Source organism: Pectinophora gossypiella, chromosome 8 (assembly GCF_024362695.1).
Source record: "Pectinophora gossypiella chromosome 8, ilPecGoss1.1, whole genome shotgun sequence".
In the NCBI taxonomy this organism is placed as follows: Eukaryota; Metazoa; Arthropoda; class Insecta; order Lepidoptera; family Gelechiidae; genus Pectinophora; species Pectinophora gossypiella.
Genome location: NC_065411.1, coordinates 13,993,705 through 14,020,222, shown reverse-complemented (window position 1 = coordinate 14,020,222; position 26,518 = coordinate 13,993,705). Strand labels below are relative to the sequence as shown.

At 42.8% G+C, this 26,518-nt stretch overlaps 1 protein-coding gene across 1 annotated transcript in view; it reads right to left on the bottom strand.

Annotated features, from left to right (window-relative positions):
- The window catches only part of LOC126369289 (unconventional myosin-XV), a 140,265-nt gene that overhangs the window by 60,634 nt on the left and 53,113 nt on the right, over positions 1-26,518 (bottom strand). The window contains exons 6-18 of the mRNA XM_050013646.1: positions 25,506-25,735; positions 24,141-24,359; positions 20,828-20,916; positions 16,435-16,573; positions 14,588-14,791; positions 14,008-14,149; positions 12,147-12,310; positions 10,682-10,772; positions 9,962-10,131; positions 9,268-9,458; positions 8,184-8,318; positions 3,097-3,257; positions 149-2,867 (exon numbers count right to left, since the gene is read on the bottom strand). Of these exons, the coding sequence (XP_049869603.1) occupies positions 149-2,867; positions 3,097-3,257; positions 8,184-8,318; positions 9,268-9,458; positions 9,962-10,131; positions 10,682-10,772; positions 12,147-12,310; positions 14,008-14,149; positions 14,588-14,791; positions 16,435-16,573; positions 20,828-20,916; positions 24,141-24,359; positions 25,506-25,735 (4,654 nt within the window). The remainder of the gene's footprint in view (positions 1-148; positions 2,868-3,096; positions 3,258-8,183; positions 8,319-9,267; positions 9,459-9,961; positions 10,132-10,681; positions 10,773-12,146; positions 12,311-14,007; positions 14,150-14,587; positions 14,792-16,434; positions 16,574-20,827; positions 20,917-24,140; positions 24,360-25,505; positions 25,736-26,518) is intronic.

Here is a 26,518-nt window from a genome sequence, read left to right as displayed (position 1 = left end):
GGTTTAATTATTCGATTTTAGTGGACAAAATTTCATTTTAGTTTGATAGCTCTAAACTTCGGTTTCTAACTGTAAAATTACCACCAATGTAGTATTGGTAGTTTACGGAAATCAAACAAACTTAAAAGTATACTAGCGTAATACTCACGTTCAATGTGTTCAGTTCGGTCAGTGACATGCGTAGAGACGGAGTGACGTCGCTCCGCCTCCATCTTCCTGTCTCTCTCCTTCTGGGCCATGTGGGTCTTGAACGTCGGCCTGTCTCGCTTTAACGTGTCGTTATTATCTGAAGGGAACAAGTCCGACCTAGGGCTGTCTCTAGCCCGTCCTACCAGCATCTCCCTCGAGTTCTTCCGGCCATCAAATCGTTCGAACTCGTCGAAATACGGCGACGAGCGCTTACGTTCAAACGTGTCTTCCAACCCGTTCTCTTCCTTACGCCTTTCCGTCCTGGTCGGATGCATCTCGTATATTTCCGACGCGTCACGTCCCGAGAAGTTATCCCGCTCCCGGCGGTCGCGAGTGTCCAAACCAGATTCGGAGTCCCATTCGTCGCGACCGTGCTGGCCTCTCTCGTCGTAGCTCCTAATATCCGACTCATCGCCCCAGTCGTCCCTCACCCGACGACTCTCCCGACGGTCCGAAGTGAGGAATCTCGTCGCCAAATCGTCTCGGTTCTCAGATTCCTCGCGACGACGCGAGTTCCAGTTAGCGAGGAACGCGTGGCGGTCGTCCGCGTCGCGATGGTCCATGTTCTGATGGACGCCAAACGTGTCGCGGTCCCGGCGCAGCTGGGCGAAGGTTGACGACGTCGAGTCAGGAACCGGTGGCGGCGGCGCCGGCCTGTCCGGCGGGGTGGGCGGGGCCAGCGGCGACAGCGGCGGCGGCGGCGCGGGCCCGGGCGGCGCGGGCGGCAACGGCGGCGGCGGCGCGTCCCAGCGCGTACCTCCGCCTAGTTGTCGCTCCAGCATCAACTTCCTGGTATCTTCCAACTTATTCACGGTACGCGGCGTCTCTGCGGCGGACGACGAGCTGCGTACAGAGTGGTTGGCAGTGACTCGCTCCAGCCTCTGCCTCATCTCTGAGCTAAGCTTCAGCTTGCCGACGCTGCCGGGCGAAGGCCGCTGCGCGCCGATCTCGAAGCTCCTCCGCGCCGTCCTCTGGCTGGGCGGCTCCCGGCTCGGCGACACCGGCCCGTCCACCTCGAACTCCTCCCACTCTATGCCGGGCGAGGCCTCAGAGCGGGACCGCCCGCGAGGCTGATCGTGTTCTACGCCGTTAGTTTGAGCCGACGGAGTATTTCTTCGTTGTATCTGACGCATCTTAAACTTGGTGAAGTCTTGAGCTGACTCCTGGCCATTTGCATCTTTCGGCGGGGGCCAACGCCATTTTCCGATGCGGACCGTTTTGGCCCGACCGTATGGGTCCATGAATCCGCGTACTTCAGACGGGTCGGTGACGTGCAGTGGTGGGGGCATCGGCGGCGGCGGGGGCGGGGCCGCGCCGGCCGTCGAGCTCTCATTGGACTCCCGACGTATCTTAGCCACAGAATTCCTTGGAGGTGAATGCACTTGAGCGTGTACTACGGTAGAAGAACGAACTGGCGACGTCGGCTCAGACTCGTTAGACTCGACCACCGGCGAAGCCAACAACGTTTGCAAGGCCTGGTTCTGGGCTAGCAACTGCTGTTGAATTTGAAGATTCTGTGCCATCGCACTCTGTAAAAATGCTCGTTGCAAGTTCTGATGGTAAGAATTTATATCCACAGTTCCGGGCGGAGGTAGATGCAACCCCAGGGCGGCAGCCAGGGCTTCAGGAGTGGCCGGCATCTGCGGCATCGATGGCAGAGACATCGCCCCGAAACTGAGCGTCGACGTGTTCGCCGACGCCGCCCTCGGAGTCGCGCCTCCACCCTTTATGGCACCAGAAAGACCTTCCCCGTCCGTCAGTCGCTTCAAACTATCATTCATAAAAATTGGATCAAACAAATTGGTTATGTAATCATCGACTGAATCAACGCTTGACTCTTTGCGACTAGTTTTCCCTTTTTCCTCCTTTCCGCCTCCTTTGATTAGAATTTGCAAGTTTTGGACATCGTTTAACGTTTCCAGCTGTTCGTTGTAATCACAAGTGAGAACGCTGTCTAAGAATTCGTTGTAATTTTTATCGCCTCCTTTGATGCTGGCTGCTAATGACCTGGCGTCGGATAGCTCGTCGATGTTGGGGTCGAGGACTGGCGAGAACAGATCGTCCAGGAACTGGTCGACGTCAGACGCCTGACTGGGGACGCGGACTCGACGCACGTGAGAGGCCAAGCTGGGAGCTTCGGAGGTGTCGGACATGGCTGAAGACCTGACGCCGCCGAACTCTGAGCTCTTCTCTATGTACGCGCGACTCGACTGCGACCCAGCGGGCGCGCGTTTCCCGGCGTATTGCGACTTGATGTACCGCGACGGCGGACCGCGCGAGCCTGTGCCGTATTCGATCTCCATATTCCCCTTACTGCTGGTAACGCTCGGCGCGCCGCCGAGCCTCTCTACTGAGTGATAGCGGTCGTTTAGACGCGATTGGGAGAGTCCTAAATCTGCCAGCTTGGTCGGCTGCGGGACGGGGTTATCTCCAAGTAGGTTATCTAACGATCTGCTGCGAACTTTATCGGAGTTCTGTTCGAAGTATCGCTCGTTGAGTGCGGACTCTCTGGACAGTATGTCGTGGGAGATCTTGCGGGAGTAATCGCTGGTGTTCTTGTGCTGCGTCTCCTCGCGTTCCATCTTCCAGTTGTACTCGGAGACCTCGTCGATGGACTCTTGAAGTACAAGACGCTGGATGCTCGGTGACCGGGACTTCGGCGTGTCGGGGGCTGGGATCTACGAACATGGAAACACGTTAGTAAAGTGTTTATTTCAAAGTGGTTTCGGTCGTCACCTGCTATTACGAGTATCTACGTATTCACGAATATTGAAAAAAGTTGTCAACTTTTAATCCGACGAAAAAGGTGGACATCTTCCTTCACACTTCATGATGTAAACAAATCGAGGGTTCCTCTTAGGTTTCCACCATTCTGGTGGCGCTACCTTGAAAGGTGTAGTATCTTACCGGATGCGTATCCGCGTTGACGGAGGAGGCTCGCGGCGGTGGTGCAGGCGGCGTGGCGCGACCCTGCGCGGGTCGTAGGGCTTCGCCCCGCGCCGACGGCAGCGCTGCCCACGTTTCAATCTCGCCTATCGCATCCAGTGCGTACTCGCAGCCTGCCCATTCTGGATCACATAATGTTTTCATCTTAGAATAATATCACAATTCTTCATCACACTTGTTAGCATAGCGAGGGAACTGAGCGTAATTTTACTTACATATTTACCCGTCTGCGGCATAGCAAAAAAGAGGGTTACGTGTTTGATTAAAAAAATGGTTACTTAGAAAACACATTATTTAAATAATGGATTCAATTTAGACCAAGAGTAGAGTCGACTTGTGGGTCTTTTAAGTGATATGTATATGTAACGCGCTTGAATGTCAAAAGTTGTAACATAACTGTTATGTATGTGAATATCGGGAGCGAGACGCGCAGGCGACAAGCAAACTCACGGGCTAGTTGCACACTGTTTTATTAGACAAAGGGAACTACCGTCGCAGCGGCGTTAAGATATAACTTATAGACTACCCACATATATACCAATCCCTCCCCTTTTATTCGATACTAATCACAACACTATACTAAAAATAACGTTTGAAGTCCACATTAAATCTACTTCTTAAAGCACGTCGTTGGATCGGGGGTTCATCAGCTGGCTCGCCGACTGGTACCGGCTGTGGGGCGTTATCACGCATGCCATCGCTCTCTGCGCTTGCCTCTTCTCCCTCCACACTGTCGAAAGATTCCGCGCTCTCGGCTCTTTGACTCCGGCTGTCGTTCACCGGCGGATCTGGTTCCTCGCTTGTTTCTACATCACTGTCACTGTCTTCGGGCAACACTATCGACGGCGGTTGATTAACCGGGGGTCTCTTTGGACATATACTCTCTGTAATGTTGCTACCCGCTGTGACTTCTCCCGCTACTCTCTTCCTTAAGTGATCCACATGCTTATTTACTTCGCATTGTAGCTCTGGCAGATACACCGAGTAAGTCACACTTCCCGTTTTCTTCGTGATGATCCCTTCGATCCAACACTGTCCTTTATTATTTGTGTATTTTTTCACCCATACACTGTCTTTCACGTTTAATTGTTTTCTATTTCTACCTCCGTACGCTCTAACCTGTGAACACTGCTGACGTTCTACCGCGTGAGAGACGGCTGTGGACGAAGGAGCGACTTTCGGCGTCAACAAGTCTAGCCTGGTGCGCATGGAACGGCCGTACAATAACTCGGCGGGTGATTTACCAGTTGTACTGTTTTTGGAGTTTCGATAATCGAAAAGAAATTTTGCTAATTTTACCTGCTCCATAGCCTTATTATTATTATTTAGGATAATCATTTTCAAACCTTTTTTCACAATTTTAACGAAGCTTTCCGCTTGTCCATTACTGGATGGATGATATGCCGGCGAAAACATGTGCTTGATCCCGTTTAGCAAGCAAAACTCATTAAACTCGTTTGAAGTAAACGAAGTGCCATTATCACTCACCACGACGTTAGGTATACCTACCCTCGACATTAGGTCGCACAGACTATTAATTACCGCCTTGGTTCCGTATGACGACGTCATCGGATAGCACTCCACCCACTTAGAATATGCATCTACTATTATTAAATACATTCGGTTATTAAAAGGGCCTAAGAAATCCAAATGAATCCTATAGAAAGCGTGTGGCGGGTGGGGCCACGGCGCGAGCGGCGCGTGAGGCGGAGACGGACGCAACTGTGCACAAACGACACACGCCGCTGCTAACCGTTCCTGGGTCGCATCTATGCCAGGGAACCAAAAACGTTTCCTAGCCTCTGCCTTCATTTTAACTATGCCAAAATGAGAACTATGCAATTCCCTACAGATGACGTCGTATAGGCTTTCCGGAATTACTACCTTGTGACCGCGCATAAGTACACTATTTTCCCATGACAATTGTAATCGACAATTGTAAAAAGGCTTAATTTTGTCCTCATTTACCTTCCGCGGCCATCCGTTCATTACGTAACCAACGACTCTCGTCAAGACAGCATCCCGCTCGGTGTGGCGCCGCACCCTATCTATTGTGACCGGCAGAGTGCCCTCCACTACGAAGTTAACGTAAGCGGCCCGCTCCGCGCACTCGGGGGGCTCCCCTTGCGCCTCCCCTCCCGGTAAAGATAACCGTGACAAAAAATCGGCACTGTTTTTATTGCTGCGAATGTACTCAATTACGTAATTATACGCTGTTAAAAACAAAGCATATCGCTGTAATCTGTTCGCCGTTACCTCCGGTACTCCGTGTTGCGGCCCAAAAATACTAATTAATGGTTTATGATCACTTCTTAACACGAATGGAACATCTCGCCCGTACAAGTACTGGTGAAAACGCCTAACCCCAAAAACTATCGCGGTTGCCTCCTTCTGTATTTGTGAATACCTTTTTTCCGCCGGAGTTAAGGTTCGCGAAGCATATGAGATCGGGTGTTCAGTACCGTCGTCACCTATTTGTGATAAGATCGCTCCGAGCCCGGTCGGGGACGCGTCCACCGTTAAAATTATTTTAGCCTCTGGATTAAAATGCGCTAAAACCTGATCTGACGCTAGCAATTTTTTAATTTTGTTAAATACCTTATCGTGTGTCGATGTCCATTCCCATTTAGTATTTTTATGTAAAAGGTGGTACAAAGGACCTAAGGTAGTCGCGGCGTCTGGTACAAAATTCCGATAATAATTTGCCAATCCCAAAAAGGATTGTAACTGCGACACGTTTGTTGGTTTCGGCGCTTCTAAAATCGCTTTAACCTTCTCCAGGGATTTCCTAACACCGTTTTTATCTATTACGTGCCCTAAATACGTTATCTCTTTTTTCATGAACTCGCATTTACTTTTCTGCACTGTTAAACCGGCTTTATCTAACCGCTCTAAAACCGATGACAGCCGCATAAGGTGTTGCTTTTTATTTTCCCCTGTTACTAAAATGTCATCAAGGAAAACTATAACACCGTCTAACCCAGACAAAACAGTTTCCATTGCCCGTTGGAAAATAGCGGGTGCGCTCGAGAGTCCGAATACCAGGCGAGTGTACTTAAAAAGACCTCGATGCGTGTTTATGCAAGTTAATAGCTGTGACTCATCCGATAACACAAACTGGTTATAAGCCATCGACAGATCGAGTTTAGTAAATTGCTCCCCATTGTGTAATTTGATAAACATTTCTTCATAGGTAGGAAACGGATATTTTTCTACTAACAGTTGTTTATTTAATGTCACCGAGTAGTCTACACACAATCTAATAGTACCGTCTTTTTTAAGAGCGGGCACTATGGGTGATGCGTAATCGGTTTAGCGTCGGGTTTTAAATGTAGTTTAATTTTATATTTATTAAAACAGCCGAGATTTCCGGAAAAAAGTTTTGGGTACTGATTTATTAGATTTGCGACAGCTTGTGTATCCTCTTCACTGACGTAGTGAACCTCGGACGCTGGCGATAGTTCTAACCTAAACCCTTGAATAAAATCTCTGCCCAGCAGCGGCGGCCCGCCGCCGCGCACTACATATATATCGAGTGCATGCGTACTCGCGCCGTACGTGACGTTAGTTCGGATGACCCCTAATGTTTGCATGCTACTACCGTTGTAACTTGTTAATATTTTTTTGGCGGGTAATAATGGCGCTTTCTCGAAAATAGATGAGTAAGTCGAATCAGAAATAACGCTGACCGCTGATCCGCTATCGATTTCGAACTCCAAAAAACGATCACCTATTAAAACTCGCTCCGTCATTGGTTTTCCATTTTCGCACTTAATATTAAATAATCGCTTACCATCATCTCCTTCATCCATCGACCCCTCTGTCACGTATTGCACCTGCGCTTTTTGATCACACATTTTACGTAAATGTCCCTTACGTCCGCATTTTTTGCACTTGTAATTTTTAAACCTGCACCTGTCGGATTTGTGATTGGTATATCCGCACACACCGCACTTCTCACTCTTTACGATGCTAAAAACACCTTGCTCGGCGATAGCGTGTGCCTCTGCCGCGCCCGGGGTGGTGCTCCCCACGGCCGCCGCCTTCCTCGCGCAGCGCACGCTCTCAGCCACCTCCACAGCCTTCGCCAAAGTGAGACCTTTCTGTTCTCGGGCATATAGCTTATCCCGTTCGGGACCTGCCACCATGCCCATCAGGAACCTGTCCACGAGTGCCTCCTCGAGACTTTTGAACTCGCAGTGTGTCGCCAACCCCCTGACACGTGCCCCCCATTGAGTGTGCGTTTCCCCTATCTGCTGAACCGCTGAAAAAAAACGATGTTTCTCCGAGAAGCCTACCCTCTTCGGAATAAAATGTTCGTCTAAAATATTAATTATTTTGTCATATTCCACTTCTTCCAGCTTCGCAGGTTGAGCTAGATTACTAGCCAGCTTATGTGTTTGCTCGCATAACGCGCTCAGCAAAATCGCCCGTCGCTTGACCTTGGCCTTGTCGGTCGTGTCGTTCACGTCGTTCGCTATGAACCACATGGAAATCCTGGATTTGTAGCTTTCCCAGTCTTGTGTCTGGTGATCAAACGTGGAAAGCACACCAAACGACACTGATGCTGTTGTCGAAGACATTATACTATCGCGGGTACGCTCGTCGCCACTGTTATGTATGTGAATATCGGGAGCGAGACGCGCAGGCGACAAGCAAACTCACGGGCTAGTTGCACACTGTTTTATTAGACAAAGGGAACTACCGTCGCAGCGGCGTTAAGATATAACTTATAGACTACCCACATATATACCAATAACATACTCTATTCAACTTATGTTCTATTTAACTTATTTATGAATTTTAATACAGAAAAATGTTATAATAAGTGCGACGTTTTGTCACGTTTTTCTATGACGTCACAGTGTGCTTTTTCAAACAAATTCCATAAAGGCTACTTGGAAACTACCAGAAATCAGAATCATGTATTCAACATAATTATCATGGATAAACTTGTTGAAGGTCAATGTAACATTTTTGAATTTACGTTATTTCGCAGGGTGTTATGGCTGAGGAGAAGTAATAGGAGGAATATAATAATAACTAACCAGTAAGCTGTCCATTGTGTTCCATGGTAAGCGTCCACCCGGTGGCGTGGTTGGAGACACCAGCTGCGGCCAGGGCGGCGGCCGCGGCGCGCTCGCACGTCGTCCACGACTCCACGCACACGTGCTGCACCGACTCTGGAGGGGGGGTGAGGTAATACACGGTGTTAGTGACATCGTAACGAAAACTTTGACGGATGGACTTTTATTTATTATTTATTTATTTTATTTTATTTGGGGAGCTTACAGCTAAATTTACAAAGTTACATACTAACTTTTTCAGACCTTTATTCTGAGTAGTTATTGGAGTTTAAGTGACATCGTAACAAACACCAAGGGGGGATTCGGCTCATTATTCTGAGTTGATATCAAGTGGAATTTTCCATCGCCAGTATAGAATTGAAAATAATGTAAAAAAGCCACAAAAAATATATGAATTTTACGCCGGACAATTCCACTTGATATTAACTCAGAATCATGGTCTGAATCATCAGCCTGTATATATGACGCGTAACACGATAATAAATAAATCATTCATGACACTCAAAAGCGAAGAGAGGAGGATGATTCAGTTAATTCGGATTTAATATTAATATAACATGGAATTTCTTTTTCTGATTTTTTTTTTTGTTTTTTTATAATTACTTTATTTCTAATTCCGTCGCAAAACTCATGAAAATGTTTCTTAATTATTTTGATATTAACTCAGAATCATGAGTTGAATCATCCCCCTCAGTATTTGGTACGGCGTTACTAAATAAAATTAAATGAAATTAAATATACATATTCGTTCTAGAGTGGTAAATACAGATCTAATTAAATCATGTACCTATTGCATTGCACAATAAATCCTTCACTCAACCATGTAGCACCCTAACATCCTGTATATTGTTTTATTCCTGTCGCACCCAATTCAAGCACTACGTCTCATTTTTGGTGACGTCTCATGACGCGCGGGGCTTTGACCGGCGTGTCGCATGTCGATCAATTCGCTCGCGCGTGGACGCCTTTACACGTCACGATATATTTGAAGTCAATGCGAACCGGTGTGTTTGTCAGAGGTTGGAAGGAATGTAGCGTTAGTTACCGTCATAGAGCCGCAGCGGCAGCGCGGGGCGGGCGTGTGCGGCGGCGGCGCGCCACTCCAGCAGCGAGGGCGGGCAGCGCCGCGCCACGCCCGCCGCCCGCGCCGCCGCCGCGCCGGCGCCGCCCAGCAGCCGCAGCAGCAGCGCCCGCTCGCGGCCCGGGGCGCGCTCCGACACGAACCGGACTAGGTACCTGCGAGGGTAACCATTATATTTTAATATCAACTGTTGTTGGTCGGCGGTGGAGGAAACCAACATGCCCGAGAAATGCATTCAGGTATGTGACCTGACCTAAAACCTGTATTGGGCAGGTTTTCCCTTCGCGGGTTGGATCATTTTACTTTCGGTCAAACTGGTGATCAGCCAGTAATGTCCTAACCAAACTAGGGATCACAAAGTGATTTTTGTGATTTGTCCCCACCGGGATTCGAGCCCGGGACCTCCGGATCGTGAGCAAAATGCTCCACTGGACAACGGAGGCCGTCAAGACATCATCTATTCTGAACAGCTTAGGGTCTAGTCATCGACGTCACGGTCACGAGCATTAATATGTATACACTTTGGTACCATGTCACATTCACTTTTTTGACAAATTGAACTGTGAGTCTCACTAAATGTCAAATATGTTAGTGCGACAGAGTCCTAAAGTGGGTACATTATATTGCTCATGACTGTACGTCTGAGAGGACAACTTACTTGTACAGCGGAGGCCCCGGCTGTATGACGGCGAGGCAGTGCGCCATCAACGCCCACACCCTGTCGGCGGAGGCGTCGTTCCCACTAGCCTGGTTGCACAGTTGTACGAGGATCTCATCTCTCAAGCCGCGCGAAGACAGCCCGCGGGAGGCTATGTAGTCTGCTAACACCTGGAAACATTAAATACATTTAGTCACTTGAAGAAACTAACATTAAGTACAAAAGCGTTGTGTAGGCCGAAGATTGTTAGCTGGCAGAGGAAGACTTACAAAGACGTTTTTAAGGACATCCTCAATTTGGTCAATATATATATTAAATATTCTTCTTATTCTTCTATCGTGTGAATTACCAACCTCATGAACCCTGGTGTCAGGTTTACTATTGAGCCGCCAAAGGCCCCTGACATGACTCATGTAACGACTATATACTTACATCAGTACCAACGGCTTAACGTGCCTTCCGAAGCACGGATCGTCTTACTTTCGGACAATCAGGTGATCAATCAGGTATTAAATGTTAAAAACAACATTTAAAAATTCCGAATTTTCATTCTGATACAAGCATATTTCGGTTGTTGTCTGCCATATTTTGTTTTTCTAGTAGCAGGTGCGTATAAGTTGAAGTGTTTTGCAGTTTGGCGAAACATGATTACTATATTTTTTTAACATGAAAAAAAATTTGCGAAGTCAACAATTCTTACATATAGCAATTCTTATTTACCTTCTGTCGTGATTCGTTCCCCGCGGATGATTCGTCGCACCATCTCAATATTAACTTGAACGTAGCCACTGCGTCGTTGAAATCTTGGTCTCTGCAATGTAGACATTAAAATTATAATCTTTAATCTACAATCAAAGAGCAAAAGTTCAGTCACTGAGCCCAGCGAATTATTTGTAAACAGTGGTGAAATTAAGAACAATTAGTTGTCAAAATTATAAAATTTATGTTTTCGTAGGTGTTTTTGGTCTATTACAGAAACGACATGTAACCAGGAGGTCTTAAGTGCAACCAGTTAATTTAGTACTTTGCATGAAACTGATTGGTCAAAAACAATAATTTACCTCGCAGGGCCGAGGTTTCCAGACTTATGTTTAAACGAATTTATTTTAAAATTTGATTTGAATTTTAAAAGAACATTCAGCCTCATCAGGCTGTCTGAACCCATATATTAGGTGACATTTAAAAAATAATAAATAAAACCATAGCTACATTTACTAAACAACTCACAGAGTAATATCCGTCCTGCCAACGCTGGAAGTATTATAGCGTAAAAATTTTTGTTGAAAAATATGATATAATACGAAACTAATGTCATCGACCACGACACACGTCGCATATGGCCGCGACTAGTCAACGGTAGTAAAGAGAAAGTTTGTAGTTACTACGTAGTTTTTTCCCTTCCCGTCACAGCTCGCGACAGTTACCGCAGCATAATTATAAAGTAAGTTTATCTCTTCGACCGTCGCTACCTTCGACCACTCCTTGATGTTGTCCACCCATGTCATCCTCGGTCAAGTCCATAATACATTATATTTAAGAGTACGAGTAGAACGTACCAGAGCGCGGACATAGCCTCAAGTTGTTTAACTGTTTCCAGTTTTCAAAACGATATTGTTGGTTCTTGCGTAATCGAAGTTCGGCCGCGATTGCATTGCTCACAATAACATCATTAATTATACAGTGTTAGTGACATCGTAACGGAAACTTTGAGGGATGATTCAAACCGTGATTCTGAGTTGATATCAAGTGGAATTTTTCGTCGTCGTCTTCGGAAAAGTAAAGTCCTAAAGTGCTCCACAGATCCGAGCATTATATCGGTGAGGGAGGAGAACCACTTCTTCTTATCGTGTAGGTTTTTAGGTGGAATACCAACCGTATCAACCCTAGTGTCAGGGTCATTATTATTACTGAGCTGCCAAAGCCTATGACATGGCTCATGTAATAATGTACTAATGTCCTAACCAAACCCGGTGCCTCCGGTTCGTGAGCCCAACGCTCAACCACTGGACGTTACGTTACAATACAGTTATACAGTATTGTAATGTAATGCTCAAAATCGAATCATAATTATTACATTACAGGGGAATGCTCCCGGTGAAGGAGTAACTATAAGCTAGTGCCAGTTTAAGATTTGTAAAAACTAGGATTAGGTTAAGTTTGTGTGCGCCCGGCAACGTTGTCTAACCTGACAGCGGCTTTGGAGAGGAAGGGTCGTGTGATGGGGTGCTTCCTGGGACTGAGCTGGCCTCCGTCCGCGAAGTACACGGAGCTGAACTTGCTGAAGGCGAACTGCTGCAGCTCGCGCGGCAGCTGGATGCGCTCGTCTTCGGCGTGTACGTCACCGGCCACCTGCGAACGAAAAGACATCAAAATAAAACCAAAACATTCAGAAATCAGAAATCAGAATCATCTATTCAACGTAATTATCATGGATATACTTGTTGAAGGTCAATGTAACATTTTTGAATTTACGTCATTAACTGCAACAACAACACATCTTTTAAAAACCATTGAGGGTACATTACAAGTTATTTAATAACTAGAGGAACACATTCAATACCAGATATTTTTATCATTTAGGTAGTCATTAATCTTATAATAAGCTTTTTACATAAAGTAAGCTTCACATGAGCTTTAAATTTATTTTCTGAGAAATTTAAAATATTATCTGGTATTTTATTGTAAAAACGTATACATTAATAAGATTATACTATAGACTAATATACTAGAATACTGATGGGGGTGATTCTGCTCATGATTCTGAGCAGGGATGTTATAGATGTGAAATTTCGGATACAGATTTAAGAATGGTCATTATACCGGATTCGGTTACGGTTACGGATGATTTTTTATATCGGATATCCGATAGTTACGGTTACGGAGCTCCTTAACATTCCTGATTCCGAGTTAATATCGAGTGGAACTTCCCGTAGCAAATTCTTCGATTTTTCGTGCCGGTTCGAACCAGTACCCGACTTACTCCAATGAGTTATTAATGTATCTTAAGTGCAGTTTTCCCTAGCACATTTGGGTCGACCATTATATACGGCGATACGGATCACCTATCACGTTGGTCTAACAGAAAGCTCGGTGAGGTGTGGGTACTTAGTTCACCTTGCGATGGATGTACCTCTGACAACCGCAGTTGGGATATACTCTCGAGCTTATGTTGTTATATTAATAATCTTCCTGATAATAATCACGTCAATTTGTTTAGCTTTAGCAGATGGTAACTTACATACATACATAAAATCAAGCCTATTTCCCACCGGGGTCAGCAGATACTATGGAATTGAGTCGTGTATTAGGTTCAAGTTAAATTTTGAAATTCCAATTACTAAATAAAGACAAATCTAAAAGCAACGAAAATCATTTAATTTTTCTATTTAACTTATTTATGAATTTTAATCAAGAAAAACGGAATAATAAGTCCGACTTTTTATCACGTTTTTCTATGACGTCACAATGTGCTTTTTCATTCAAATTCCATAGTGATTTTTTGTTTTGACGTTTAGTATGACACCACGTTCCACGTTTGATGGTAACTAATCAAGGACGTAATATACGATCCCGACGACCCGATTACTCTAGCCATAGAGGCGGCTCCAATCAGCTCGCGACACCAAACACTTCAGGACCCCGGTACCGACCCCGCCGCCGTGGTCGACGATTTCCCTCATTCAGCGCTTATCGCTATCGACCCACTAGGGTTGATTAAATCTTTCAAATATTTTTCCTCTCAGACGACGCCCTGAGCCGAGGTTCGCGCCCAACTGGGCACCCTCAGGCCTGTTGTCTTAAACGTTGTACCGGGTGAGAGCCTTCAGCGCTCCCCATTTGTCCGGCCAAGTAGTTAATGCCATCTGCGGCAAATCTACAATAAGTCACGTCAAAAAAAAAAGATGGTACTAATTTTACTAGTTGGAAACTAGCGTATTCCATTTCCTTCGATCCTGACACACTTATCTTGCTTCCTCCACATTTATCAATCGTTTCATACACACACGCCGACTCAGAGGCCGGTTGAGTTGGGCTTGGTATAATACCTTGGTCAAATTCCTCTCAGTGTGCGGCGGCTGCCACTCGTCCAGCTTGCTGAGGATGAAGGCGAGCTCCGCGGGCACCTCCAGCGCCTGCAAGCTCTCCGCTTTGGCCTTCTGTTCTGCTGCCGCTGCAGCAGCTCGACGTCTGGTGAATTGAAATAGAATATAAATCATATGTCGTCGTCTTATGACATTTCATACAAAACACTTCGATTTAAAGACACTAAACATTGACGTTACCGTACACGCGCATCTGTGTGGGTGGTCTAACGCCCATGCAATTGAAGACTAAAGTAACATCGGTTTTGGGGTAAACCTAGCTCAGCTGCTGGTTAACCACAAGCGAGAGTTGCCGTTCTACGCAGTATTATTCCTTATTCTATGCTCACATCGGAAAGCCGGACGGAAGTTTATGTAATGAGATGTATGCTATCTAAAAATACATTAACACATGATCGTATCAACGCTGTATCATGCCTTTTGGCTAAAAGTTCTTGGGGCATAAACGTGTGTACTCGCTACCGCTACTATACCGGTTAAAAACTTACAGCACCGATTTTACGGAGCAAAAGGCTATACTGACTTGGCGGCGCTCTGCTGCGCCTGCAGGCGGCGCCGCTGCTGGTCCCGCAGCGCGGCCAGCCGCCGCCGCGCGCGGCGCCCGCGCAGCAGCGCCTGCGCGCGCACCACGCCGCGCCGCGCCGTCTCGAAGCGCCGCCGCTCGCGCCGCCCGCGCCACCACGCCTGCAGCTTCACCGTTGACGACCGCATCGCCTTGTAGCGCTTCCTGTTGGGGCAATGACGCGTTACAATGACTTCAACATCAAAAGAAACAAAAGCTTCATGCCAAAAATATTTAAAAAAAAACAGTTTATTTAAGCTGGTATGCGGCAGTTGTGAAAATGCCATTCAGCCGTAGGTTTAAAGTAGGTGGATCACGCTGCTACATCGCAGATTGGGTTAGAATTATAGAAGAAATATTTATAATCATATTTGTTTAAATATTTTGATCTAATTTTATTAAAAAAAAAATGTCTAACGACAGCTTAGAGCCTCGTATTTCGGACGATGATAGTAACAACGAAAAACCTACCACGACATGACAAAATATTTAATACCAGCATGTCAGAAATCACCACAATCAGGTCTAAAAAGGAACATTGAAACAATTTAACTAAAAATGTAATTGATATTACTTCACATTTATTGACACATCACATTTACTGTTTTATTAATAGCAATGTTACTGTTACTGTTTTTAATAGCAATGTTATTTTCACTGTTTTTTTTAATAGCAAAGTTACTGTTACTGTTCTGTTTTAGACGAATTGCTGCAATATGACCTTTTTGGAATGTAAACCAATTTAACAATATTAAAAGTCAATAAATAAATTCATTGCTTGGAAAACACCAAACACACGCACAATAACCTGTTACTGTTTTTTCATACTACTCATATAGGAACTATTTTTTTATCTACTTCATAATATGACTAACTGCCGGGTGAAACGGAATCCTACTCCGGTTTATTTAATTCTCATGTTCCTGTTATTTTCCACCGATTCGTTTCCTTGCGATGATTTCCTTTAACGCAAACATTGTGGCTACTAGAAATCATTTCTATCTATCTGCTCAGCCTGCATCCACCCAGTGCTAGACCTTCTCTCTTTCACGCCATCCTTTCCGGTCCTGTGCAAGTATCATCCATTGCTTTCCGGCGTACTAATACTAATAATTATTGAGCACCATTTCAACCTAAAATACGCCGACAAAATACAAATGACCGGCACCACGAATGTGGTTGAACCGGAAGTCATCCCGCGTGAAGTGTCCAGATAGTTTAAATGCAACCTATCTAAATATATAAAAAGGAGAAACTGACTGAATGACATATCAACGCACAGCCTAAACGGCTAAACGTAGGCACTTTGAAATTTGGAAGGGACGTAGCTTAGGTACCGTAGAGGTGCACTAAGAAAGGAATTCCCGGAATTCCCATGGGAACGGGAATTAGCGGGAAAATCCTTTTGTATGAAAAATCTAAACCACTTAAGATAGACGCTTGAAATTTGACATGCAGGTACCTTAGTTAACTTAAAGCTTAGTTGCAACAGGATATTGCAAAATTCCCACGGGAACGGGAGTTACCGCGTAAAAACATTTGTATGAAAAAATCGAAACGGTTCAATCTAGCATGCATGCATACCTTAGTAAATATAAAGTTTAGTTATGGCTGTATTTTGAAAAAATGGGAGTTAGCGGGGAAAAAAAATGTATGAAGAAATCTAAACTGCATAACTTAGATGCTTGAAATTTGATATGCACTCCCCACACACACAAAGATCTCTCTTTTATAACACGCCACGCGGACGAAGTCGCGGGCAAAAGCTAGTAACCTATATTAAGCTGTATTGTTATGATAGCACTCACCTAGCGAGGTAGCCCCGTATCTGCGCCTGCAGTTTAGTGGCGGCGGCGCGCAATTTGTCGGCGCGCGCCCTCTCCAGCGCCCGGTGTAGCGCCTCGCGGATGAACACGCGAGCCGCGCCCAGCTGGTAGTCCGCGCCGACTGGAAACAGTGTTAAATTATATACGCCTGTTTCAAATTACCCATAAATCACCCAAAAGATTGTTATTACGTATACCAGCAGGGCTAACATGCCCAACAAAAAGACAAGTTCTCCATACTGAAAAATGCAGTTGTAGTATCCAAATATAGCCAAAAAAATATGTTTGCTAACTCAAACAGTGTGGGGAACTGTCAAAATTTAAGAACACTCAACAGTAGCGACACCTGCGATACGTGATAAAATTATCGACCGACTCAATAAATGTCGAAATCCATAGGTTTTTTTTCTCTAACATGCGTGTCACGTGATTTTGTTCGTATTTAGACAGAACGACATGACTTATTTGGGTCCACATTTTAGCACCAATCGACAAAACGACATGATTATATCGTCATAATCGATAAAATGACCGTGACAAAATTTTATTTCACAGGGTCCGCTTACCTAACCTGGAGATTTGACAGGTCCGGTTTTTTACAGAAGCGACTGCCTGTCTGACCTTTCAACCCGCGAAAGGAAAACCAGCCCAATACAGGTTAGGTCACGTACCTCCGAAAATGCATTTTTCGGGAATGTGGGTTTCCACACGATGTTTCCCTTCATTGCTGAGAACGTGATAATCATTTATGATCCAAACATGAGTTCGAAAACAAATTCTACAATCATTGGTTTAGGCTTGTGCTAGATTCGAACCTGCGACCTCGAAGTGAGAGGCAAGCGCAAGCAGGCAAGCGTTCTACCAACTGGGCTCCCGCGGCTTATATGTATATAGAATTATGTTGCTACCTATATTGCTATTCTTTATTTTGATCACAATAATAGTCAGAAATCAGAATCATTAATTCAACGTAATTATCATGGATAAACTTGTTGAAGGTCAATGTAACATTTTTGAATTTACGTCATTTCGCAAGGTGTTATGGCTGAGGAGAAGAAATGACAACAAACTGCAACAGCAACACATCTTTTAAATCAATGAGGGTACATTACAAGTTATTTAATAACTAGAGAAACGTGTTATGGATGAAAGATGTGTTGTGCCTGGGTGTAATAACAAGAATCATCATTTACAGCCGAAAAAAAGATAAAAGATGTCTGTTATCCATGAAATTAGAAGGTTAAACGAAGGAAGCTCTTTACAGCGCTGTGTATACTGCCCGGAAAGTCCCTAATAAAGCTTAGTAAGCATAGAAGACTCACATGGCCAACTTCTTATTTCGTTAAAACTCACACTAAAACACTAATTGGCATGACACTAGAACTTCGAAATACTAGTTTTCTCAGATATAAACAAACACTACTTTCACTATAACCAAGCACACCAACTGACATACACTATACACTAAATGACACTAAACGATAAGTGATCACCTGTGACCAGTGATGATAATTTGTGAAAGGTGAATTTCCAGTTTCCCACATGGCGGCAACCTTATGCCAATACTTAGCATGAGGCATTTCATAAGAACAAGTAAAATTCCAACTTATACTTTCACTATTAATTTGCATCAATGTTTTGATTGCGATTATATTAATTTGATTTCTAACACGAAGCACATAGAGAGGTATAATTTGTATAAAATATTTTGCATTTCATCATCACCAGCCCATTAACGTCCCCACTCCTGGGGCACAGGCCTTCCCTATGGATGGATAGGGAGATCGGGCCTTAAACCACCACGCGGGCCCAGTGCGGATTGGTGGTTATTAACGACTGCTAATGCAGTGGGGACCAACGGCTTAACGTGCCTTCCGAAGCACGGAGGAGCTCGAGATGATAACTTTTTTTTTTGTGGTCACCCATCCTATCTATGACCGGCCTTTGCGAAAGTTGCTTAACTACAACAATCGCAAACCGAGTGCGTTTACCGCTGCGCCACCGAGCTCCTCCTAGAATTCAACATCAGTAACAAACAGCGGTATCGGGTGAGAGCCCTCAACGTTCCCCATGTGTCCAGCCAAGTAGTTAATCATCATCACCTCCCTGGCCTTATCCCGTTTGTCACAGGGTCCGCTTATATAACCTGAAGATTTGACAGGTCCGGTTGTTTACAGAAGCGACTGCCTGTCGAATATTCGTGACATCTCTAATTAAATCCTCGCACTTGGTATTAAATTGGGATCCTAGAATGGATTTGATTAACCAAATACAGAATAATGTTCTATAACCCTTATATGTCATACTCACATAAAATCATAGTTTTATACAAATGACTACGCTTTTTCACAATTTTCCACATTTTAATGTTGTTAAACTGGCACTGAACCGTTTTTGATAGAAACTTTACCGTTAATGATGTCGCCAGAATGTAGAAAGATGGTTTACAACGTTTATCTAAGAAAGGCTGATATTGTGCCGACAATATAATTGTTATAACTATTAGTAGATACAGCTTATGAAGATCGCCATTTAGATAGTTACACAATTAGAACCGTTATTCTGAGGTGCGTCAATATGTTGATTTAGGTATATCACAAATATACCTTTGTATGTATGGAAAGAGGAGCTTACATGAAACAAAATTAAATAGAAGGCGAACGAAACGAAAGTCATAGAATAGGGTAGTTTCTTTTTTTTTGTGATGTGACTTATTGTAGATTTGCTGCAGATGGCATTAACTACTTGGCCGGACAAATGGGGAGCGCCAGGCAGTCACCCGGTACAAAGTTTAAGATAACAGGCCTGAGGGTGCCCAGTTGGGCACGAACCTCGGCTCAGGGCGTCGTCTGAGAGGAAAAAAGTATTTGAAAGATTTAAACGACACGAGTGGGTCGATAGCAATAAGCGCTGATTGAGGGAAATCGTCGACCACGCCGGCGGGGTCGGTATCGGGGTCCTGAAGTGTTTGGTATCGCGAGCTGATTAGCTGCCTCTATGGCTAGAGTAATCGGGTCGTCGGGAAAGGTAGTTTCCAAAACACGAAATTACTATCCGAGTTTGTATGAAAAAGCAATCTGTGACGTCATAGAAAAAGGTGACAAAATGTCGCACTTATTATTACATTTTTCTTTATTCAAATTCATAAATAAGTTAAATAGAAAAAAGAAAACGTTTTTAGTCACCTTTACATCTGTCTTTATGTAGTAATCAGAATTTTATAAGTTATCATTGACCTAGGAAATTACCCAATTGGCCATTGGTAGACTAAATTATCTACTTAATGGTGTTCATAAAAGTAAGAATTGTGTTAAATAAATTATTTAATATTGCATTGCCATTAATAATGAAATGCAAACAAAACCGCAGACGCATAATTGTAATGAGAATCGCAGATAATTAATTATGGAGTTACAAGTTGCCCAACTGTCGGCAGACAATGCCTCGTGGGCGGCAGTGAATGACTAACAACATGATTCGCATATGTACTCGCTTATAGTATCTAGCATAAGTGTTCAATAAGTGTGGGCTTTACGTGTGAATGCACTCGTAAAACAAATAACCTTAGCACAGGGATATTACATAGTTTTTTTTTTCTTTTGCCCATTTGAGGATCAGGCTAAGATCATAAGACCATGCTGCCTAGTCTTCAGTAGATTTCCTTTGCTGTTAGGATATTACATAGGTATATGTATTGTTTTTTTTTGTTTTGGTTTTCCCGAAAGGGCAAGGCAAAGGGAATTATGCCTATACAGCCAATCTTATATTATTTTTTCTTAATGATGATTAATGAAATTATGAAAGGTGATAACATTGAAACTTAAGCCCCAACCCCCGACGCAGACTCCTACACTGAACCCCAAACGAATTAACTCAAAAGTCCACATAAACTTTCGAGTTATGAAGCGGCTTGTCACGAAGCGAAAATAGATAGATAGATACACTTTGTTTATTGAATATTCCATGTTTTTCGACTAAATGCGATCATTAACCACAAAACACCACTTCGTATTAATTATTTAGATTATCCAATGAAGAAAGCAACCATGTCGTTCACGTTCCCGCCAAAAAGTCTCAAACTCATTGATTAACAGAACTAGGCGGTAAAAATGCCACATCGAAGCAATTCATCTAAAAAAGCAATAATACTATTTGACATTTGTTTGCATTGCGCATTTATTTTTATATGCGCATATGTCAAATTGCAAATCGCTTTTTTAGATGACATGTTTCGATGTGGCCTTTTAACTCCCCTAGACTATTATTCAGAACCGGGGGGTTAAAAGGGCTATTTATTATCTATGAGATTTTTGAATGCAGTGTCCGAGGTGCTACCAGTCTAAGTAGATTGAGATAATTGGAAGCGAGTACATACCGGCTCCTGTAGGGGGCATCTCGGCGAGAATGGAGTTGCAAATTTCACGGTAGGGCGTCGAGCGAGGCGGGGTGGATTTCAGCAGGTACCTGATGATAAAAGGTTATGGTACTATTTATTCTTACACACAGTTTAGTACATTAAATAAAGACCAGGGGGGTTATAAAGGCTACACCAAAACAATTCATCTAAATAAGCAATATTGCTATTTTACATCTGTTTGCATTGCGCAGTTACTTTTAAATGCGCAAATGTCAAATTGCACTATTGCTTCTTTAGATGAATCGCTTCTATGTGGCCATTAGCGATGGGCGTTATTAACCATAACTGGTTATATATGCAGTTACGAGCTCGAACAGTGATCACTCGTTTTCCACTACAACAAAAACTAGTGATATTCATAACGCCATTTAAACGATCGAAATAGGCATCAGTCTTCAACAAAGACCTTGTATAGAATAGACGGATAATATTTTAGAGTGACGATCAAACTATCACAGCTCTCTTTCTTCCCTATGGCAACAATCTCTGTGGAAAAAAGAAACAAACATAGACAAACACCGCTGTCTAGAACGTCAGTGTTGACCGTTTTGAGATGTTGTGGTAGCCAGCTGGATACCAAACCTGCCGTTAGTTTTTTGGTGTTTTGAGACATTATTTTAACTTTTTATATAAAAAATCTGTGAAATAGTTATTCATTATGAACCATGGCTTGCGAAGCTATTGGTTGTGAGAGTAGAATGGGTGTTATAATGGAGAACGATCAAATAATGTCTCACCATGGGTAAGTTATCGACCACATAATACATGTTTGTGTGCAAGAAATACATTACCTGGTCTGGTTTTTGTAAAGTTTATTGAGCCCTAAACACGATGCAGACGCATATTTTCAGCAAAGCCGTCACATTTGTACAAATAATTGATTTCACATTTTACGTTAATCAGCTTTGACAGATCATGTACCCAAAGTATTATAAGTAGTGTTGTCCTTTGATGTCGATAACATAATATTATGTTTGAATGTAACATCTACATGTTGCGTTATTCTATTCACGTTTAATTTATTTTTCGACCTGTTTCCGATTTGGATGAAGATTACATAAAGATATTGTATTTTCCAGATTTCCTAAACATCCTAATTTACGAAACAAGAAATTAAGAAACAATTAGATTCACACCATGAAACGAGATGATTCTCTCTTCTGAAGGACGCCTTCTCCTTATTTAAGCCTGTGCTAATTACATTTCGATGTATCTTGCTTTCTATCGAGCAGGATACCAAACAAAAATATTACATAGAGATGCAGTACCAACAATATTCACTCACATATCTCACATAAGGTGAGTTTAAGTTTAGTTATAAGTTTATAGATAAATTTGCAGCTATTTCGTTTTTGTATTCTACATTAGCATGGAAAAAATATTTCAATACAATACAAATATTCTCTATTGCACAAAATAATTACGTAGTATGAATAACTATTTTGGTGATATACCTGTGATTATTCCTTCTATAAATAATTAGTATGAATAACTATTTTTGTAATTACCTGTGATTATTCCTTCTATGTGCAATGTGTAAACATGCAATGCTTGTGTATTTGTGTGCTCCACGTTAATATGTGCCATTCTTGCAGGTAAAGTTATAACGACCAGAGCCGACACTATACACTTCAAAAGAAAGTGAACAAGAGGAAATATTTTTTTTTATCACCAAAAGTCGGAATTGTTCAGTGCTTCGTAGTCATTGTATTCTAACTATATTGAATAAAAATCTTATAAAGAAGTGCTTTTATTCTTTAATCGCATTGAGATAATCCCCGAAATATACTAGAAGGTCGTCTACTTCTTGTATCGAGAGCCGATTCGATTTCCGGTCAAGTCAATGAAAAACGTGTATTTAACTTTTATAAAAGGGTAGGTATGTGATTTATAGCAACCAAAGGGTGGCCGCAATGTCGTATTAAAATGATACTATAGTATATGTGGACTAGATGGACCGTCCTCGACCTCCTCGGCCATAACACCTTGCGAAATGACATAGATTCAAAAATGATAAATTGACCTTTAACAAGTTTGTCCATGATAATTACGTTGAATAAGTGGTTCTGAATCTGTCACCGCAACGTACGGTTCTTCTTAGGTATCTTTCTATCAGGGTACAAATAGGTATCGTTTTAACTAATTTACTTGTGGTTCTACCCACCCAGGTATGGATACTAGGTCGTTATTTCTGTATTTAATTAATCATTCAATTTGTAATGTATATTTTTTTAGATCTTGGACTAACATGAAATATTTAGCCAATAATAATGTCGATAAAGACATGGAACGGCACTAGTGGTTCTGATACAAAAACATATACTATAGGTACGTTTCTATAACAAACCCGCTACGTGAGTACAAAAGACGTTACGACGATAGTATATTTATCTCTTTTTAACTTATGACGGCTCACATGAGTGCGAAAGACAAAACCTATGTTTTTCTTTCGTCTTAAATATGCTCCGTCTATTCTATACAAGGTCTTTGGTCTTCAATAACTCTTTTAATCACAACGCCATAAAGTTAAATCGAATTCACTCTTATGTTTAAGGCATAGCGTCGATGTTTGGCTACTTTCACTACTCACGCAAAATCACTGGTTTTACAATATTCGTAATGACAAGATGAAAACGACTGAAGAAGAATTAAGTTATACTGCTACCTAACCAAACGATTTTACGTTACAATTATCACGTTTGCTTCAGAACGTTGTGAAAATAACTAGTTATAAAAATCACTAGTTAAGAAACTAGTTATTGGAAATCACATAACGCTTACGTTACGTTATCTCAAAAACCGATAACGACCCATCGCTAGTGGCCATTTTAACCCCCAGGTTAAGAGAATTAACTTCCCCAGCTGTATCTACAGGTATTATGAGTACAAAAAAACGTTTTATCTCATGGTATAAGAAAACGTATGCTCAAAACTGACAGCTAGCATTTCAAGGTTAGCCCAGCTGGCGTCGAAATTACCCTCGTCCAATGTTTTAATTTACTTTTCAAGGAAATTTTGTACTTTTAGTAAAAGATTTACGTACAGTTTTAATGATTTTTATATAAAAGTGATTAAATATATTAGTCATTAATTCGCTTAATTTTCGATAATAAATTATCCTTGGAATGTTGGAGATACCAATTTAATGGTAACACTTACGTCATCAAGGGCGCGCAATGGCGGCTTGTCGTAGGATTGAGCATACCTGGTCTTCTTATACCATGGATGAGGTCATCCATCTCATAACCCAAACGATAGAAGAAGAACATACCGGTATCTTTCAACAAAGTTCTGGAAGGGTATCCGAATGGGGTAGCCCATCTGTCTGATCTTGATTGTGTCGAGCATGCCGGTGTATCGTAGCTGCGCAAGCACACATGGCATGTCGAACTTCATCGGCGACTTGTCGGTGTTCGGCTTGATGCAACGCACGAACCACGGGTTGCAGCGAGACATGGAGTCTAACAGCTGGTGGAGGCTGTCGGAGAATCTGTTGGAAAGGATTTAGGCCCGATATTATTACAGATAGATAGATAGGTATTACAGAGATATAGGTGCTGATTCCTGTACAGTCATGAGCAATATAATATACCCACTTTACGACTCTGTCGCACTAGCATATTTAACATTTAGTGAGACTTACAGTTCAATTTGTCAAAAAATTTAATGTGACATGGTACCAAAGTGTATACATATTAATGCTCGTGACCGTACACACTATTTAATTTTATTTTAAGTTAAGTTAAGTTTAAGTAAGAAAAAGAAAAGGATGGGCAATCGACAGGCATAAAAAATTATAATAATGGCCAAGAACGCGACAGAATTTTAAGTTGACAGCGCACGCCAAATGGGTTGCATATAAGCGAGATGCCAATTTTTTCAATCATTCATTTTAATATTAACAGTTATCAATCACCCGTCTTCCTTTTCGGCGGATAAGAAAATGACAGGTATAACTTAAAAGAAAATTAGGATGTGTCTGCAGGAATCGGGGCCATTATGGAGATATTATTTCGCGCACTTATTTCATTTGCGCAAATGTCAAATGCTTTTTGGATGAATCGAAGTTACTGAGAAATTGAGGAGCAACAGGTTAGCATAGCATGGTATGGGCTCGTAAAGGAGGGATGAAAGGCATATTATTACTATGAAAATTTTGAGAGTGAGATGAAAGTTTATAGATAGGGCACGACAAAGAAGGATTGTCTGTGAATACTGAGAAGACGTCTGACACAAATGAATGGAAGAGGAATACATGTTGTACACCTAGAGTGGAATAAGGGATGATGATAATTTTTAGAAGAATTGTTTCTCATCATCATCATCATCAGCCCATTAACGTCCCCACAGCTGGGGCACGGGCCTTCCCTATGGATGGATAGGGCCTTAAACCATCACGCGGGCTCAGTGCGGGTTGATGGTTATTAACGACTGCTAATGCAGCCGGGACCAACGGCTTAACGTGCCTTCCGAAGCACGGAGGAGCTCGAGATGAAAACTTTTTTTGTGGTCACCCATCCTATGACCGGCCTTTGCGAAGGTTGCTTAACTTCAAAAATCGCAGACCGAGCGCGTTTACCTCTGCGCCACCGAGCTTCTCAAATTATCTTATATTATTATAATACTTATATCTCACCTAGCAGCAACTGTGGGTGTCCGCGGCTTCATGGTGACGAACCTCCCGTTGGCGCCGCGTGGCAGCGTCTTATTCGCATCATGTTGTGCCCGTAACTGTGCTGACATCTCAGCTACGAGGGGCACCTCGCTGCTACACAACAGCTCTAGTACATCAGCGCGCAAGGCGTCGCGATTCTTGTCCAGGAAACCATCTACGTTGTACCACACTTGGCCCGCGTAGTGCTTGATCTGAAAGTGAAACGTGATTAAAAACAATAAATTAAGTTGGTAAGGGGTTGGTTCGTCATAATGTCACGACATCACCAATAGTAAACTTAAATTCATCTATCTAGAGATACCAGACACAATATACTTTACATTGTCTTTGGTTGAGATCTGCGTTCCGGCGTTCGAAAAGTTAAGAGCCACGCTCTTGTCGGTGTAGCATTCTCCATTCTTGACTATCAAAGGCCAATTCCTTCACCCCTTCCCTTCCCTTTTCTATCTAGTTGTAAGGATACAAAACGTATACTGATGTAAGTAAGTAGTCGTTACATGAGTCATGTCAGAACAAGAGAAGAAGAAAAATTTCCTAATGAATTTGGATAATTTCCTAGGTCAGAGATGAATTATGAAATTCTGATTACTTACTAAATAAAGACAGAGTGTTAAATCTCTCTTAAACTGACGGAGAACATTTTTTTTTTTTTATGTAAATTATAATTTATAAGTTTTATTCAAGAAAAATATAATAACAAGTCCGACATTTTATCACGGGTTTTCTATGACGTCACGGTGTGATTTTTCATACAAATTGTTTTGACGTTTAGTAAAAAGTAACTTATTTGATCCTTGGGGGAGGCCTATGCCCAGCAGTGGGCGTCGTACGGCTGATGATGATGATGATGAACTTATTTGACTAGTTGGAACTAGCCTTTTATTTTTTAGCGCGCTTGTCTCTGTGTTGACAGTTGGCAGGCTAATTGCGTACTACACGTAGACGCTTCGCTATTTTTGGATTAACTTTTCATC